This window comes from Tinamus guttatus, unplaced genomic scaffold (assembly GCF_059628265.1).
Source record: "Tinamus guttatus ecotype Peru unplaced genomic scaffold, ASM5962826v1 Tinamus_guttatus_pri_ptg000480l, whole genome shotgun sequence".
Taxonomy (NCBI): Eukaryota; Metazoa; Chordata; class Aves; order Tinamiformes; family Tinamidae; genus Tinamus; species Tinamus guttatus.
Genome location: NW_028289014.1, coordinates 77,068 through 96,249, shown reverse-complemented (window position 1 = coordinate 96,249; position 19,182 = coordinate 77,068). Strand labels below are relative to the sequence as shown.

The 19,182-nt window shown below is 41.6% G+C and overlaps 1 protein-coding gene across 2 annotated transcripts; it reads left to right on the top strand.

Moving 5' to 3' along the window:
* The first annotated feature begins 408 nt into the window (after positions 1-408).
* Positions 409-17,203, top strand: RAD51C (RAD51 paralog C). 2 transcript variants are annotated; one of them, XM_088533064.1, is made up of 9 exons: positions 409-537; positions 978-1,227; positions 1,465-1,631; positions 2,585-2,718; positions 4,864-4,999; positions 7,276-7,338; positions 10,142-10,202; positions 12,613-12,673; positions 16,217-17,203. In XM_088533064.1, the coding sequence occupies exons 1-9, from the start codon at positions 420-422 to the stop codon at positions 16,316-16,318; spliced, it is 1,092 nt and encodes a 363-aa protein (XP_088389190.1). In that variant the 5' UTR covers positions 409-419; the 3' UTR covers positions 16,319-17,203. The 2 variants fall into 2 exon arrangements, with proteins under 2 accessions (XP_088389190.1, XP_088389191.1); XM_088533065.1 differs by lacking the exon at positions 12,613-12,673.
* The last annotated feature ends 1,979 nt before the right edge of the window (positions 17,204-19,182 follow it).

The following is a 19,182-nucleotide window of genomic DNA, read 5'->3' as shown; positions in this document are numbered from 1 at the left end:
TGGTCAAAGGCAGACCAAAGGCAGCACCATGATCACAGTTGCTCTAAAAATTCCATGCTGCGACTAACCCCCGCCGCCACCTCAACATGGTTAAACCGTTACCTCCGGCTCGCGCGGCCGCCCGCTCCCCAACGGCCACCCCGCACCGTCACGTGCCAAGGCGCCTCCCGCCGCGCCTGCGCAATCCGCCCCAGCTGTGCGCGCCTCGCACCTCAGCGCGCCCCCGCCTCGCGCATGCGCGCGCCTGCGCAATCCCCCCCAGCTGTGGGCGCTTCGCACCTCAGCGCGCCCCCGCCTCGCGCATGCGCGGAGGAGGAGGCGGGGAAGGAGCCGCCTGAAATGGCGGCTCTCGGGCGGGCGGTGGCGCCGCTGGGGCGGGTGTCGGTGGCCGGGGGCGGAGCTGCGTCGCCGGGGCCGCCATGCAGCGCGATGTGGGCACCCTGCCGCTGGCCCCCGCGCTGCGGGCGCGCCTGGCGGCCGCCGGCTTCCAAACGGTGCAGGAGCTGCTGGACACCGGCCCCTGCGGGCTGAGCACAGGTAGCGGTGCCGATGCCGCCTCCCTCGGTGCCGGGACTCGCTCCGGCCTCCTGAGACCGGGAACGCGGCGGAGCCTCGACTTGGGCCCGTAAAGCGCCTTTTTTGTTGGATTTATTTTTTTAAAACAGTTGTGAAGCTTCGCCCTGCGGAGCAGAGTGAGGTGGTGGCAGCTCCGTGCGCGGAAGGGAGCGACACTTGTAGGTCTCGCATCTCGTGCTGGGTCCGCGCTTCAAATCGAAAGGAAAATAACGTCCCGCGCCGCTACGCGGGCTGCGAGCTCTAGGTGCCACCCGTTTGCAGCGTGACATCTCTTACGGGCTTCAAGTGATGCTCAAAATAGCGCGTTCAAATGCAAAGTGGAGGAATTGCCCACATATATATAATCTCCGCGTGTGTATATATGCATGTATATATAACACTTTTTGTGGTCGTCTTTCTAGAGGTGGGTATCTCCAAGGAAGAGGCGCTGGAAGTGCTGCAGGTTGTGAGGCAGGAATGTCCCGGCGAGGCGCCCCGGGATGCCGGGCTCTCCCGGAGGTGCACGGCGCTGGAGCTGCTGGAGCAGGAGCAGGCCCAGGGCTTCATCATCACCTTTTGCTCAGCACTGGACAACATCCTTGGCGGTGGGGTGCAGCTAACGAAGATCACTGAGATCTGTGGAGCACCTGGCGTTGGGAAAACACAACTGTGGTATCCTACTTTTCCATATACGAATTTACATGTGTATTATTAACTGAGAACCACTTTTCTTGTCCGACTTCTGTTGTGGTGAGAGTTGTTCATTCTTCGTGTGGTTGTTGCGATTGCTTTATATAGCATTATAAATATCATCCTGTTAACAGTTATACTGCTTAGTACTCTTGAGAACTACCACTGAGCTTTGTAATGCGTATATTTATTGCTTTATTTTTCTGTTTCCCATTGCAGTATGCAGCTGGCCGTAGACGTACAGATCCCGGAATGCTTTGGGGGCCTTGCTGGAGAAGCAGTGTTCATTGACACTGAAGGAAGCTTTATGGTCGACAGAGTAGCAGATATTGCAACTGCTTGTGTGCAGCATTGCCAACTTATTGCCGAAGCTCATCAGGAAGAAGGTGTGATGCCAAGTCACGTTTCTTTCTGCCTAGTAGGCTGGGGTCTGAGTGTAGTAAGTGTCTCATGAGCAGCAGTGCTGGCTTAAGGAATCCTTTTGTTTCCCACCTCAATGTCCTAGTGCAGAACTGGGTTAATATGATGGTGGAACCATGCTACAGACTGAGCTGATTTAGTTCAAGAATAATTCTGTTCTAAGAGCGTGGGTTTTTTTGTTGTTGTTGTTGTTTTTTTTTTTTTTTTTTTTAAGGGATATGTTTTGTTTTTGTTCTCAACACAGATCACTTTGGTATTCATGTTTACAACAAACACACCCGTGACAGTAAAATGGTGGGTTCATGTGTTGCAGCACAGGAACAGCAAGAGCAGCTCAGGAAAGGCAGATTTGTTTGAGTCAGTGTTGGTTGGCCTGTGTTGAAAAGCTGTAGCTGCAATCTAACTCCTTCTAAGGTTAATGCAGACAGGTTGCATTTAGTTGAGTAGTTTTATTCTGTAAGTCATCAGCATGGTAGGGATGCTAACATAACTTATGTTGCTCTTGAAACGTTTGTACAAAGAATTTGAACAGAGCTAAAAGCATGCCATAATACATGAGCTACTACCTGTGTGTTGACTTATACTGAGTGTTTTTATTTGGTGATGTTCTGGCTTGAAAGTGACTTACTGAAAAAGTCCTTTTGAAAAATTAATTTCTCCTTTTTGGAGCACTCCTTTAGAAGCTCCAGTGAATCTAGCTGCAAGTGTTGAGAGGTTAGTCACCACCTTCCTGGCTTTCTAGTCAGATGGAAAATATCTTTTCCGCACTTAACAGTGACTCTTTCAGTTCCTTTAGCAAAGTTTGTGTTTCTGGGTGTTTGGCTATTGTTACTATATGTGGAAAAAATTCTTTTATGGAAGTAGCAATGCGTTAGTATAAACCTCTGACTTGTTTATTCATTTCTGTATTTAATCTCAGATAATTTAAAAGCTTTGGAGACTTTTTCTCTTGAAAGTATCCTCTCTCACATATATTACTTCCGTTGCCGTGACTATATAGAGCTGCTAGCACAAGTCTACCTCCTCCCAGACTTTCTTTCAGAGCATTCAAAGGTAAGGATTAATGCAGATTTACCTGGCTATATGGTTCATCTTCACAGAAGGGTTTTGAGTGGCTTTGGGATACAGCAAGAGTGTACATTCCTGGGAGCATTGCCTTAGGAGTTATCACAAAACTGCTTTACAGAAGAGACCTGAGTCATGTGTGTGTCTGATGACTGCGATGCAGAGGGGGTCAGAATGACCTAGTCAGTTTGTTCTTCTAGCAGATCACTGAGGACCAGAAGCACATCCTGCTGGCATCCAGAAATTGACTGTTTTCATTCTTTCCATCTGTTGCTACAAGCAACCAGAGCCTGCAGCTTAACTCTTGAGTGGACTGCAGCCAAAAAGTTGCCTGTTGTCTTAGTGAAATGCTACTGTAATGCAGATTTTTCTCTGCCTCCTTCCCAGATTTATAGATTTCTAAACGGAATTCACAAGAGATGACTTGTGCCTCTGTGAGAGAGCCAAAATCAAATTTGTTTAGTTAGATTATCTTTTGGATATCATTTCCATTTTTGGATGCACGTATGAACTTGAAAGTGCAGATGTAAGTAGTCTTACTCTTGCTGCATGTAGTCTTGAGAGTATTTGCCTTCCTCTGCCAGGTACTAATGGTGCCCTGTTGTGTTTGCTCTTGTGGAAAGTACATGGCTTCATTAGCACAGTTACATTGGGCTGCAGTTCTCTGGTACCATCTGTGCTGATTTTCAGGTGGCTGGCAGCCTGAAATACTGAAGGTTGCAGGGGAGTTATAAGACCTTCTGGTGATTCCTTGGGAAGACAATAATTGACTTGACAGACTCCTCCCTGCAGTCCAGTTTTCATTAAAATTGTTCTAATCCCTCTGACCAGACTTAAAGTTGAGGCTGGGACTATAGAATTGATCTGGATTTGTGCTCTTAAATTGGTTATTTCCATGACCAAAAAATTATGTGCAAGGAAAATGTACAGGAATTTACATGATGGAGAGATGTGAAGGAGAGCAGAAGAATATCTTATTTGAACTCTAAATAACCTTTTTATTTTTCCAAATTACTTTTTTTTTCAGTTGGAGCCTCAGGCCCATTTCAGAGTGATGTTTGCTGTAGGCTTGTATGTTCCAGTCCCAAAGCTATTTTCCAATGATAAGTTAAATCAATAATATAGAAAGAGAAGTGTTTTCTCATGTTGTTTTCAATTTGTTATCTTGTGCATTAATGCAAAAACTTGCAGATACCCAGGACTTAAGTGACAAATGAGAGTATATACCATGTAAGACTATTGGTCTCCCTTCTGTATTTCAGGCAAATTTGGGTCATCAGAACAGCTGCAGCAAATGAAGTTAGAATAAATCAAAATCCTGAATGCATATTTATATGGTGTCTGGAGGACAATAAGCCTACAGCAATGTTGTGTCTGAGGTCTGCTGCAAAAGCAGCAAAGGAAATACCTTCAAGAAAGATGCTCAGCTCCATTTCATAATGTCTAGAATATCTTCAAGCAGCTGTTAAAATCCATGTTATTAAGATAGATCCATGATAGGGCCCTCAGTGTCTGCATTATTTTAACAGTGAGTGCAGACAGCATGTTTTCTGTTGTTTTTTTTTTTTTTTTTTTTTTTGGTGGGGAGGGGGGAGAGAGAAATCAACCAGCTCTCATGAGCACTGTTTTAAGGGCAGTTCTGTTATTTAATGATTTTTCTCCTCAGCTTCTATTTGACAGGGGTTATTTGCCCAGCTTTCTCCTTTGGTTTTCTGGGTTAGGTGCTGCAGAGATAAGTCACCTCACTGTTAGTGAGAGAGCCCCGAGAGCGAGGGGCAGCTCTGAGTTAACTAACAGAAAGGCTTAGTGCAGCATTGTGTTTAAGCTAATGTAACTGTGGTTTGAGACAGTATCTGTGTATAATGCAGCATGTGCTTAACAAATACAGCGATATATATTAGTGTATGCTGCTGTTCTTTGGAGCTTAAGGCTCTTCACCCTTGAATTTAGTATGCAGTACTGTCTCTAATACACAAGGACAGACAGGAGATGGTACAGTCAAGCACATCTGAGTATAAAACAAAATATTGACATCACCTTATATGAAGCAGGTGCTTTTAGAGGATCTTACTACTTTTTGTTAGCAATTTGTAGGATACTGATGATAGCTCTTATATTTTCTTCGGTATCCAGGTCCGACTGGTGGTAATTGATGGAATTGCATTTCCCTTTCGCCATGACTTTGAGGACCTCTCACTTCGCACGAGGCTTTTAAATGGTCTTGCACAACAGCTGATCATCATGGCAAATGATCACAAAACAGCAGTAAGTCTGGGGGAAGTTTAACTTGTGAACAATGTTACTCCTGAATCACTGCCTTATGAAGGATTAACCAAATGGGGTGTGTGATTGTAGACACAATAAAACGTCAGGAAGGTTCTTTACATTCTTGTTTGCCAGTTTCATCAATAAATATGGATAGATTGCATGGGCAAAATGGCATAGATAGGAAGGTGCTGCACTTTCCAAATAAATAAAATTCACACCAGCATCCTGTAAATTTAATCTAAATGGTAACATTAATTTTCTGTGCTGTTCCACATCATCTCCTTTTGTGATTTGATTGGGATAAGAGTGCTCTTTTTGTGACTTCTACCTACCTGCAAAGCACGCATTAAAATAGGTCAGAATACTTAGAGGTACCAGCGTAAATTTATATCCTTCACTTAAAAATAAACTACTGTGTTATTGGAAGAACTGTTCCTGTGGAGGAAAACCACTTTATCTGCTAGAGTTTGGCTTGCTGTTCTGGCATCCATGGAAACCCCCAGCTTCCTGCCTGGGGATTATTTCTATGTCACTTATGCCAATATGGAAGCCTGCGAATGTGCAGCCAGCAGATGGCACTCGGAAGCTGCTTCCCTTACAGAAGTTATTTGGCGAGTGTGTTGCAGCACAGAAAAGCATTGCTCAGGAATTGGAGCTTTCAGGGTCTCAAAATGGTGCTGGGCTCTGTAACTGCTGCCAGGTGACTTGCTTTCTTGTCACCCACAACTCTCACATATTGGATTTTGTTCGTACTGCTGACAGTGTCCTCCCCTTGTGCTCCCTCTGCTAGTAGCCAGAAGGGCAAGAGCGCAGCTCTGCAGCCGGTTACGTGGTTGTACTTGCTGCTTAAGGCAGGGCCCCCTCTCCCCACAGTGTGAATTACGAAGCTTCTTCCTCTGCTGTGGGCACCAGCAGAGAGGAGCATTATATGACTACTTGATTTGCACGATGCAGTTTGTTGACTGCTCTTGCTCATCCTTTAGGTGCCCAGTGACCTTGAACGGGAGAAGTTGTCACTGTATAGTCTTGTTTGGTTTTATTTTTCTGCCAAGTGAAACGTTTAACTTGTCTCAAACAAGCAAGAACTTCACTAATAAATTGTTAAATATAACACTTGCTAAAGAGGTGGTCAAGCACAGAGCTTCAGGAATGGCCTAGCTTGGAGTAACCTTCTTGTTAGCTTGAGTTAGTTGCATGTAGCTTGCAGGCAGTCTAAATTAAGCCTGCATGCCAGAGGTTGCTTGACTGGCAGCAAATCCAGGCCTGTCTGAGTGCCCTAATAGGGAAGAAAGGGAGTTTCTTTAGTTTCTAAAGCTGAACACCTTGGTTTGTGCTGGGATACCCACTCAAGTTCTCATTAGCAATGAGATGTGGGGCCATTGAGGGGCTATTACCATTGATCTACGATGAGTTCATTCTCCAAAATATACAGTGTATGTTTTGCAGCTTTCAGCTATGTAAATGTTTTGGTATGTGCCCATATGCTCAGTAGAATTGGCTGTTCAAATATACTTTTCTAACTGTTCGAGCAAGACATGTCAAACACTGGAAAACCCTTAGGGTTTAGGATAGGTACATTTTTTTTTTTTTTTCATTTTTAATGAACCTTGAGATTAATATTCCTGGCTCTTTTCTGTCTCACCCACCCCCACTGCTACCAAGAATCTAACCTAGACTGTCTGTGAACCTCCTACGAATGATTTGTGCTGCGAAAACACTCCTCCACTCTGTCTGTTCATTCTCATTCTGCTTTGTATTGTACCCGCTTGCACATTTTTAGACTACAAGGTGCAGAAATTTTGTTAATCATTAGGCTTGTGCATGCCTTGTGCAGCACCACCAAGTTTTTTTATGCCACAGTGAGTGAAACCTATCCATATATAGAAGGCTAATATAAGTCTGTGCATCTAAATACAGATCCAAAGAGACTTTAGTACATATACAGAAACCCAACACAACTAATATTTCCCTATCTCTTGCATGGGGAGAAATTTCATTTTGTAAGTCTTGAATGAAAGAAATCCACTTCCCTTGCAAACTGAAAATACATTTTGCAGAGTTCTCCTATTGTTTCATCTGTTGAGAAAAGATAAGGTACCTTTATTGTTTCTTCCTGTTAGCACAGATCTTTGCTTTTGTTGACAACAGTTTGACCCAAGTAAGCACTTTATTGGTAAAAACCTTCTAGGAAAAAAAAGGCTGTTCTTTCCCCTCCCCTATTTTGATTGCTTTCCAGAGGATTCTGTTTGCTTTTTTTCTGTTTTTTCTTTTAGATAGTTCTGACAAATCAAATGACCACAAGAATTGGACAAAGCCAGTCCACCCTGGTACCTGCTTTAGGTAGGTGTTTAACATGTGAGTTGAAAACTGAAAATCTTTTGAATATTTTGGTATTGTGAATAACAGTAACAACAACAAACTGTTAAAATTTCTGTGATAGATCAGTTTCCTAAATTCCCTGAGAACTGTTAACAGCCCTCTAAAACATATTCAAATATAATGGTAAAATAAACAATTTAAACTGTTTCCATTGACTCTTTGCAAAGGTATTTCGTGTTTGGTGCATGTGTGTAACTTTCTGTCCTTTGCTCCCTACAGTTATAGTGTAGGGGAAAAAAAATCTACGTGGGTTCCTGAATTGCAGCCTGCCCATAATGAGTTTAAGTGCCTCTTACAGGCTGCTCCATCTTGCTCTGTAATGAGCAGAGTGCCACATATAGACTCTTTTGCCCTGCCCACAGGGGAAACTGGCACAGTTCATCTGAAACGGTGATTTGGCCAAATTCAAGATTTAAATGCTGAGCCTTTTCTTGTTCAGGTTGTAACTTTATACTTCATGAAGTATTTAAAGAGCAAAAAATCTCTGCCTATAGCTTCAGATTCAGTGGACTAGGTAATAATTCCCCTGGTCTGGAGGGGAGAGAGAAGAAGGAGATAGTACAAAGGCAAAGATGTTCTCAGTGTCTGTACAGGTATTGAACCATTCAGCACAGATGTAAGATAAAATGAACAAATACAGATCATATCCTTGGAGAGTGTAAAATTTTGAGCTGTTCATGCAGATAAAGACCTAGCTTTCAGGATCTGACCATTTTTGTCATTTTCATATCATTCTCTGATGTATTAGAAAGGCTGCCAAAAATAACTGGCTACAAACTGAATTAAAGCTAATAGATTCTGTCTTGACTTTAATAGCCAGCAGTGTTTGAGAGCTGTGAAGAATGCTAAAAGAGTCAGTGTAGGTTATAATCTTAAATTATCACATTGTCTTGAACACAATTTTATTCTTAAGAGCATTTAATTTGACATAACCCCCTCTTGAGGAAACCATAAACTGATTGTGACTCTCATCAGAATGTGTGTGCAGCCTCATAGTTTCATTTAGCTGAATGGCATATCTGCTCTCAAAAATGAACATTTATACCAGTTGGTAAAATATTCAAGCAAAGAGATACTCTGTGCATTCAAATTTAATTTTAAACAGCAATATCTCAAGTGGAGAATTTCGAATTGTAAACAGCTTTGTATCACTCTGATGTGAATTTATTCCATCGAGTCAGTATGAGTGTTGTGCTGGTGTATTCCTGGGTGATTTTATGACCCAATCTGAAGGGAGTCTCATCGTAAAGCTGAAGAAGCTCCTGCTCCTGTATGATTGGCTGTAGCCAAAGGGACTATTGAGGGGCAGGTAAGCAGCAAAATGCCAAGTAAAATTAGATCAGTTCCTTATAGATTTCCCCTTTCTAGGTTATTGGTAGGACCCAGAAACAGCTGCTTTTTCTTTTTCTTTTTTTTTTTTTTCCCTCTAAGACTTCACAAAAGCCTTCACAAAATCCCTAAACTCTTACTCAACTTCCTAGCAGAAGGGAATTCCTTAATTATGAAAAAGAGCACAGATGCTGCAAGGTATTAAGTCAAGAGCTTTATGAAGGGGGCAGCTTTCTTTCCCACTAGTGATAGCTAAGCTGGGTGTTCCTAGACATTTCTGCTTGATATATTTAGAAAGGAGGTCACATATTAATCTGCAGCCAGTTTAACTCAGAAATATCTCATTTTGCAGTAGTGTTTTTCCCCTTGCATCCAGTGCAGTTGGAAGGAGTCTGGAGTGGAACTTGGGTCCATTTTTAAGTTCTGTGGTTTTAATCTCTGACTCGGAACTATATGCGATAGCCAAAACATTAAATCTCAACTAAGATATAATGGACCAGGGTCTGGCAAGATGCCTAGAGAGTCTAAGCTTCATAACAGTTGAGGGTTGTTTTGTTTTGTTTGTTTTTTTTCCTCCATGCTATGATGAAGACCAGAGCAGGTGAGAGTGGTGATGTGCTGGAGACCCACAAATAACTGATGCAGAGGTTAGCAGGTTGTGTACAGATGAGTAGAACCTTGCAGTTTTAACCGAATGACTGTTTCAAAATTCAATCCGTGTTCTGACTACTGAATGTCTCCTGGGATAAAGAGAGGAAAATGCTCTATAGAGCTGTCTATAAATTGAATGATCTTGTGGTCAGATGAAATCTGAAACAGTAGGACAATTTCCCCTGAAACAGGATAACTTCCCAGATTTTCTTCCTTTTTTATTATTATTTTTTTATTCCACTCTCTTGGTTGTGTTCTTTATCCATTTGCTCTCAGAAAAGGAAGACTGCTTCAGGGGCCCTTAATACTTTAATAATCACCGACTTTCTCCCAAAGCTTGTATCCCAGAGGGAGTGATGTTTGCTCATAATTATGCATGAGAGACAGAAATGACAATTTTGGACTAGGGTTTAGACACATTCACTAGACTTTTTTCAGTAATTAAAAAATGCTTTCTTTGTGTTGCCTCTGTTTTCAAGATTTGTCTAGCACCTGTCTTTTATTGGAGGTGTGTATCTATAAAATCTTCTTACAAATACAGAAGTATTGCATCAAGCTTTTTATAAAACAGACTGTAGATGAGTACAGAAGTTTTTCCTTATCTCAGGATGTTTAATAACCTAGTTGTAAATTCCTTGCACGTCTAAAAGATGTGATTCATTATTGCAAGAAAGCTGTATATATTTTAATCATGGGGGCTTGGGGAAGACTGATCTAATTTCAATCCGATTTATATTGCTGCTTTTACAGAGGATAAGTAAAATTCTGTCACTTTGTCACCCAGGAGAAAGCTGGGGACATGCTGCTACCATCCGTTTAATCTTTCATTGGGATAACAATCAAAGGTAAGTGTAAATGTAGGCCAAAAAAGTACGTAGTAATACACCAAGTCTGACACTGTCTTACAGGCTGAACTTGGATTTCAAGTTCAAGTTTCCCTGGCCAAGCAGGAATTTGAATTTGACTTCAGACTGTGCTCTCCCCCATGCTAAGCTATTGAGACTCAAGGAAAGTTATCTAGTTCGGCCCAGAGATAGCGTGGGCTGAGCTGTTGTGCTGCTTTTCACTGTGGTCAGATGGCTGCAGTGCTGTCTGTGCTGTCTGCTGTTTCTGACACACTATGTCTCGTAAATACCCTGGTGGTAGCTGCTCAGACACAATAATTTGGGAGCTGGTGAACACTTTTTATAACCCAACTATGGGCATGTACTGCTGCCCTCAGTCACAGACCTCCAAGCTTCACCAAAATTCAGTCCCATAGTCTCCATTCTGCAAGCAGGGAGAATTTCTGTGCTCAGATCTGACGTTTTGGCCCTAGGCAATACAACTCCCTTTGATGTCTGGGAAGGCTTCCACCTAGGCAGGGATCCCCAGAGGACAGGACCAGGGCTTGCTGTTCTGCTTTGGAATACATTAGGATGGTTCTTCTGAAAACTGGACAGCCATGCAATTGCTAAATCACTGTTAGCTGCAAAGATGGAAGAAGAGAGCTGCCTTTATTCACCGTGCAGTGTGTCTGTGAAAGATGATTTCAGAAGAAATGAGGATGACCCCCCCCTAAAACCAGTGTGAAGTTCTCTTGCTGCTGCAATGGGGTCTTTTGCTTCTTCCCCTCTGCCTCACTATGTTGCCAGCTCACTACCTACTCGTTTGATTTGTCTTGCATATAATATCGCAATGCAGCTGTGATTTGAGACTTAAGGAACCTTGATTCTATTCCCTAATCTTCTGCAAACAAAGAACAAAAAATGCTATTGGAATGTTGTTGTGCATACTTTTGTTTTTAAACTTCTTTAAAAAAAATAGCAATACTTTCTTGTATTGCTTGTGGGGGTTTGTTTTTTAAAATTCTAAATATGAAAGCAATGCAGAGTGATTACAGCAGGCTGTTTAGTCTGGAGTTAAATTAATGACACTGATTAACGGCCTTTGTAAAAGAAATTGTATGAACATGACAATTGCAGAGTGAACACAAGTTAATTTTGTATACAGAAATTAAAGAGTTTTTTCCTTCCACATCATGGCCAGGGATGTTGTAGCTGTAGGTTCCAAAATGAAAGGTGAAAGGTAGAAAAGCTTATCTTATTTGCTTTTCTAAATATACAGCCAATATGAAATGGGGCCTGCAGAAGTGCTGCAATTCTGGATATCTGTAAAAAGCAGAAACAGATACTCAGGGGCATTTGTAAATTAACTGCCTATACTTGATGTTTCCCACTGATTTTTCTATTCTTGTTTCTATAGGCTGTTACTGAGGTGCGAATTTAACCATTTAAGAGGTCATTTTCCTTTCCTATTGTGCTTGGGCTAAACATGATGCTTGTCAATCCCACTCTTGCATTTCCAGTAGTAGAGAGAAACTGTCAAGCCTTATTACAGGGGGTCTCATTGCTGTGAGGAAAGATCCTGTTGAGCTGAGAGGTGCAGCAGAGCCCCAGCTGAGGGCTTGTAAGAGCAGGGCTTCTGCAGCTTCACATTTAGGCTGTTTTGTAAGGTATAACCCACCTCTTAAATGTTCTGAGGAATTCCCTGTGTAGCTAATACGAAGTGGCAGTGTTCCTCAGGCTGTAATTACGTGCTTTCTAATAGAATGGCACCTCAGGGAGGAAAAAACCCACAAAAATAATTAACAGGATCCTTGGCAGGGTGTCTTGGTGCGGAAAGCAGAGGGTAGACATGGAGCAGACCAGCAGTACTAGGACTGGTTTAAAAAAATCCCTTGATATTCAGCTGTTTTGCTGTCTTTTATCTGTACTAGGCAAGCACCCATCTCCCTCACATTCTCCATCCACTGTATTTTGTGAAATCTCCAGAAGAAACTCCCTGGAAGTTTTTGATTTCTTCAGGCTTATCTTCCAGCTTTGAAAGGTCAAGTTGCAATAGTTGTTTAATGGAGTAGAAAACAACTATGCTCAAAGGCTTTTCTGTTTGGATTTTAAAATGGCATTTGGAATTAATTCAGAATGGATATTGTTTTGAAAATGTGATAAAATACAATGATAAAACAAGGCTGATCAGTCATTTGCTCTTTATTATTAGGTGTATATTATATTTAAGCTGACTGATCAGATAGGGATGGGATTTTGACATCCATGTGTTGAATGCCCTATGCAAGTCTACATAAATAAGAATTCCCCTGGTCACCCAGCCCATGATTGTGGGACAACTTGGGTCTGGTTAACATAAAATTGTTTATTTGAAATTTCTTTGTTATCTGTATTTACTAATCCTAATTCTTTGTTTTTGTTTAACCAGGCTGGCAACATTGTACAAATCACCAAGCCAGAAGGAGTCAACCATACCCTATGACGTTACAGTTAGTATCTCTTTGGAAATGGAAATACTGGGGTGGGATCAAAGTTGGCTTGGAAGAACTTAGAGATGTGTAGACAAATATGAGAATGCACTTTGTGTTCTTAGAAGGCAAGTGAAAGGCAACGCTGAAAGTAGCCCATAATGATGGAGTGGCTCCAGATTTATGAATATTTTTCTCCTGTGCCTCTCTTTGAACAAAATGACCTGTCATGTCAATCCTTAGACAGTTAAAACACCTTCCAGATCACTTACAGCCCATTCTCGTGTTGTTGTACTGTTCATTTATGAGTCCTTGATGGACTTACTCCTGATGGGAGTGTAATTAGAGGATACTCTCTGTGTCTTCATTTTGGGAACAGCAAACCAAGCTTTCTTCTCCCTTGAAGGACAGGCTGTTTGTTTCCACAGTTGCTCTTCTCTGCATCTGGTCCATTCTGAGGTTATCTTTTCAGAACAAGAGTGACCAAAATCATACCAGGTATTCCAGGCACCTCACCAGTGCTTGGGCCACACTTTCCCCATCTCTGCTCTGAGTACATTGGCTGCCCAATGTACTGCCTGATGACCAGCCAATACATACAGATTTTTCTCTCCTGTCACTATTGTATGATGTGCTTCCAACTCAGGGTGGGAGTCCTTATCCCCAGGTAGATCCTGTGGTTCTATTTCTTTATGAAGCACATAGACATCCTGATAATAATACGTAGTGTCTGAGCTATATTTAGGTTTTTTAAAAAACTATTTATCTTCAAATGTCGCATTCATAGGTACATGCAATAACTCTGTGCTGTGTCCTCATGGAAACACGTTGCCATAGCATTTCCTGCAGATTTTAATGCTGTCTGTAAAATGAGGTTTTCAAAAATACCGAACAGAAATGATTTTTTTCATTCCTGAATGTCCTTATCAGGATAGGTAAAGGTTATATATAAAAATACATATGTTTGTGTTTGTACATATACATACGTTCTTAGTTCTCTAAAGATTTAGAAAGGCAAGTGGGAGCACATCCCAAGGTTGCTTGGGTTATATGAATTGACTGTGCTGGCCTCTCTGACCATCAGATTGATCTTATCTTTAGGCAGTTTAATTCCCCTTTTCATTCAGCTTTTTACTTTGTACAAAACAGCAGTGCTCTCTTCCTCTGTGTGCATGAACACAGTCTTGAAATACAGTTGAGAATGTATTCTAATTAAAGATTAGTTAAAACTTAAGGTTAGACTTGTGTTTTTCTCCTAATCTTGTTGAGCTGCTTCAGTAGATGGCTTCTGTAGGTAAAGCATATTATCCCTATTTCTTTCATGAAATTCAGGTCTGATGGTAACTGTCTTCTTTTATTGTTTCTTGTTACCATCTCAGTAGTTAAACTGGAGGGTATGAATGTGTTCAATACTTGCACAGATGTGCTAGATCATATTGGTATACCCAGCATTCAAAAAGAACACTTATAAATTCTTCAGAGAGCCTAGTACCTCAAAGATGGTTAGGCTTATGACTGCTGTTAATTTTAATGTAAATTAGATATTACCTTTTGAATACTCACTCTTGAGTGTCTGTAAGCTGATGGAGAAGGTTATACCTTAGTGACCAAGCTCCATTTATTTTTCAGTTATTTCCTTTTCAGCATCCTAGTGTGTTGGTCACCACTCTGAGCAAGCCCAGAAGCCAGGGAGCACCTAGGAGATGAAATAATTTCTCTTTTACAGGGTGATGGGGAGTGATTCTTAAAAGCAGAATATAGAGGTATAAAGACAGAGATTCAGAACCCATATTCTGGATAGGAATTGCCAGCGTTTTCCTAACATCAGAGGGTCTGCCAATACCAAGAGAATATCAATAACCAAGAGACTGTCTTTCAAATAATAAAGCCGTAGCCTGGTCAATCTTGGGGCAGTCTGTAGTCAGTAGAAAATATTAAAGAACAACTCAAAATGGCTATTGAGTATCTGAGCTTTGCAGCCCTGAAGAAGCTTTTTAAGCCTCAGTTCCATTAGCTGTGTTGTCTCTGTCTAAAAGCCATTAACAAGTTTCACAAATATATGCAAAATTTTTTTTGTGTTTTCAGGCACTAGGGAGAGAGGCTATGCCTAGAAGATACATGCCTTTAAATGACACCCATACTGAACAGCCCACTTTATAGAGTTCCAACCTTTATAACCATTGGAATGTTTTCATTAGGAGTCCCGGGTGCTGGATTAAGTGGATTCTTGGCTACAGATCCACCTTTGTGCCTCAGGGAAATGGCAGAGATTAGATGCAAGCAGCAGTGAAACACTAAACTTTAAGATTCCCTTTATGCTATTTAGAATAACACTTGAGTTGCTTAAAATAGCAGAGGGATTGTGCAAGTTCTGCCCTTGTGCTACTCCTTGATGCTTGTTCTTTTAAAGCGGAGGACTGCAGGAGGTGATGCATTTAGAGAGAGGTTACAAATACAGAGATGAGAGACTTAAGCAAAACATTTCACCTGGTTTCACTTTATCTTGAATTGATCTTGCTCTGGGATGCAAGGGCATTTCAGAAAAGTCACATATCTGAGAGTAATTCTACCTGATTTTTCACACCGCACCAGCCTGAAATATCAGCTCTTCTGAAATGCTCTCGTTCGCTCCCTGTCTCTGCTTGAGCATTTAGGATCTGCAAAGCAATTGCTTTTCCTGATAACCCCTTTTCCTCTCCAAGTCTCTGCACTGCTGATTCCCTCAATGAGTTGTTAACAACCCTCCCTACCCGGTGTGTGGAGATGGGAGGACAGTCACGGGCTTCACAGTGTAACATCCCACTGCCACTCTGTGCTTTAACTGATTTTCCAGTTCTTTCATATTTCTAAATCTTTTTAAAAACAATTATCTAAAGAGTGAGCTAAGCTAACAGAAAATACCAATGTTACTAAGCAATGTAGAACACACTGAGCTCTCTGCTATGTACCAGCATCTAGTTTTCACTTCTGCATTTAGGTTTTGGCAGTTAAAAGTTCTCACCCCGTTGTGTCCCATAAATCACCATGGTGGGACAGTGTGGTCTGCATAGACTGATTCAGATCTGCTCTTCTCTCAACATCTCATTGCCATTTTCAGTTCATTAAACAGATGCATAAAAACAGAAATATCCTAGGTTTTAAAAATTTGCACTTGTGTTTCTGAAAATGACTGGGGCAGTGAGTTCAACAATCCCCTGTCATCTTTGCGAGTTTGGTTTGAGTAAAATAGAAAGATTTGGCTTTTAGTTTATTTAAATAGGCAATGTAAGTTAATTTACAAAGCAGCAGTGGTCCATAGCCATAGGGGTGATTGTTGATAATATGGAAATGATAGTCTGATCGGTGACAAGAAAATATCTTTTAGAAAATAAAGTAAGTAAGGACAGTTTGCTTGCATGAGCGTTGAGAAGTTTGCAATTCTGTGATTAGCTGAGTCTATAAACGTTCTCTGGCCACTCAGTTAAATGCTGTCCTCATTCCTTATCCTGGTCTTGTGGGTACTGGAGTTACTTGTGTTTCATATCCTAGGATGTCCTGTCAAACGATTTTGCTTTTATCTAACAGCCTCACGGTTTCCGAGATGTGCAGCCTCCAGCTGTTGCTCAAAACCCAGATGGTACCGAAATGAACCCTCGCAAACGTCCACGGAGAGAAGAGGAAAAATAAGTGATTCAAAAGCTGAATGTTAAAAAGTTATGCTACATGTGAACCCTTGCATAGTGAACATGCAACTCAGGGCAGCATGGGAGGTTGTTCAAGTAAAATTCCTGTTCTGAACTTTACAACAATGTTAAAATTACAATATACAAGTTTCCATAGTGGGAAGTTCCTTCCTGCATGACATAGTTTTACTTTTCTAATAAAAACGTAAAATGTTTTCTACGTGAAGAAGCTGCAGCTTTGTGGGGAGGGAGACTGCACCAGCTTCTTTTACTCTGGATACAAAAGTGATTCCAATTTAAATGCTGGGATAGGAGGAGCCAGTAAAATACAGTTAATGACGTAGGTCTTGATCGTTCATCTGTTTCTGTGTGCAGCTGAATTTTAACAAGGTTCCATGCAGCAGTCTGCTCACATGCCTCAAGCTAGGGCAGAAAGCAGTGGAGCTTCTGATATAATGCTTTAAGATAAAGGCATACTTAAATGAAATGCCACATCGGGACTTTTAACCCTTACCTGCTGCAGAGTCCTTGATCAAGGGCAGCCAAAGCACTATTTCCAAAACCTTATTTATGTGGTAGCAGTAACAGCAGAGACAGGAGACTAGATATGAAGGACAACAAAATTTAATCCAGTCTGGCAATTTCATGTTCCTGTCTTGGTGAGTAAGAATGTTTTACCATCAATCAAGCTTGAACTGAACCGCTGCAAAACCCTCGGCCTCCATGTTTTGTTTTAACAAACAATTTGGAATGAATATTCTGTGGTCAGGGTGTGCTTTGTTTGCGGCTTAATTTAACAAACGGGACACCCAGGTTTCTTAGACACTAGCAGTACATTAACAGCTCCAGAATGTAAACCAAGTGCAAACATCAGTGTCCACTGAAAACAGCAAGGATTTGTCCTCTTTCATGAACACAAAACAAATCTGAAAGATGACCGTTATAGAAGAATGACGGTACAGCAATGCAAGATAGTAATTACTGCAAGCACAAGAAGTGTTTATCTGTACGTACATGCACACATCACCCCTTTCTGGCATAATATTTGATAATGCTATAGCCAAGGAAACTTAGCCAGCAACTAAATGGAGAGTTCAAGTTATGGGAGTCAGTATCTTTAATTTTTAATTTAGTAACACTAAACTGACTTTGCCTTGAAACAAAATTCAGCACTGAATTTGATCATAAACCCCCCCCTATGCTGAAAAAAATGGCAATGATATTTGGATCATTATAGTATTTAGATGTAATTTACATAATAAAATAGTAAAAGGAGAAGTATTCAATTGCCATACAGCACTCTGGGCTTTGTGTGCTTAAAATTTAAAACCTGTGAGTCAGGGAGAGCTCAGGCAAGCGTGACATAGAGGAAGAAAGACGGAGGGATTTGTGACTCAGGCAAACATCTCAGTGCAGGAGACACAGGCAGACAAAAGGATCCTACCGCATGTGATGTCAGCCAGCAAACGCTCCTTCGGGAACAGCAACGTCCTACGGATTGCGGCGCGAGCGGCGGGGGGACGGCGCGGTGCACATGCCTACGTCGCTGCAAGGAGCGCGAAGGACGTTGGTTATTGCGGCTACGGTTCAGAGACACTGCTGGTTACTAACGATAGCTGCTGTCAAACGGATCTGGCATTTGCGGAAAAACCCATTTCTGTCAATTTCTTGGGTTCTCATTTAGTATCCTCCATGTTCTTCCTTATTCGAGGAGAGTAAGCACAGGTCTCTAATATACTATTAATTTCAGCTAGTTGTTTCATATTTTATTTGTAGCAGCGGAACATGCAGGAGCCCCAGCTGAGATGCTGGTTCTGTTATGCCGCGATAAATCATTTTGTTTGAATAAATGATAGATTTTCCAGTATTCCAGAAGTCATTATCAAAAAAAAAAAAAAAAAAAAGTTGTTATTCGCTATCATGAAAACTCCAAAGGACATATTAGAAGCTGTCTATGCTGAGATTTTGTTTCACATACTGGAGCTATTACAAAAATCAGCTCTGCAAACCAGAGCCAGGGAGAAGGATCTGTTGGCAGAGACAAAATTAGATTAAAGGAGCCAGATTTCATTCTCATCTGCCGGAGACAAGAAGGCTGTTCCAGGCTTAGAACTGCGCATGAAGAAAGATGTTGACCATTGCCTCCCCAGTGGGTCTTGGGGATCTCAGTACCGTGACAAACTGTTTTTCTCTCACATGAGCTTGGGATTCTCTCGTGTGTCACCACATCAGTGCACAGCAGCGAGTGGTTTGGGAGGGTTTATAACCACCCAAAAGGATTCTAACCTGCCGGTTCCACGACACTGGATGCAGAACAAAATTGCTTGTTTAGATTAATGCTTAAATCCCAGTTCTCTGAAAGGCAAGAACTTTTTAACTATCCCGCTGAGTGCAATACTATTCAAATTTGAACTGACAACATTTGCTTGTTGTGGTGACAAAGTAACTTCCCGTACAACAAGGATACAGTATCTACCACAGGGCTTGGCAACAGGAAAACACTGTGGTCACTTCTCCAACCGGGAGTCCTGCCTTGGAACTCTTTAGTCTGGCACGAGAAAATAACAATTTATCTCTTCCTGATTGGAAGTGTTCTCTGCCTTTTCCATTATGAAACACTGAGAAACCAGCTTCCAACCAGAACAAATTTAAGAAAACACAAGGAGGAAACGGTTTTAGCTAAAGGTGCAAAGTTGTAGCCAGAGTTCAAGTTACGCAATTGGGACTGTCATGTCCTGAAGTCAATGACAGCCGGGATCACTAACGTGGAAGGAGGCTCAGCTGCTGGCCTGAGTGTGGAATACACTGTTGAGAAAAACGTATTTAAAATACAATATCCACGCCTCTGCTGAATTCAAATTATTGTTC

Bases quoted from the DNA above. Each gene is read 5' to 3' on its own strand.
- RAD51C (XM_088533064.1), top strand. From the start codon at position 420: ATGCAGCGCGATGTGGGCACCCTGCCGCTGGCCCCCGCGCTGCGGGCG. The intron at 5,000-7,275 runs GTCTGGGGGAAG...TCTTTTAGATAG, and splicing joins TGATCACAAAACAGCAGTAA to TTCTGACAAATCAAATGACC. The intron at 7,339-10,141 runs GTAGGTGTTTAA...TTTGTCACCCAG, and splicing joins CACCCTGGTACCTGCTTTAG to GAGAAAGCTGGGGACATGCT.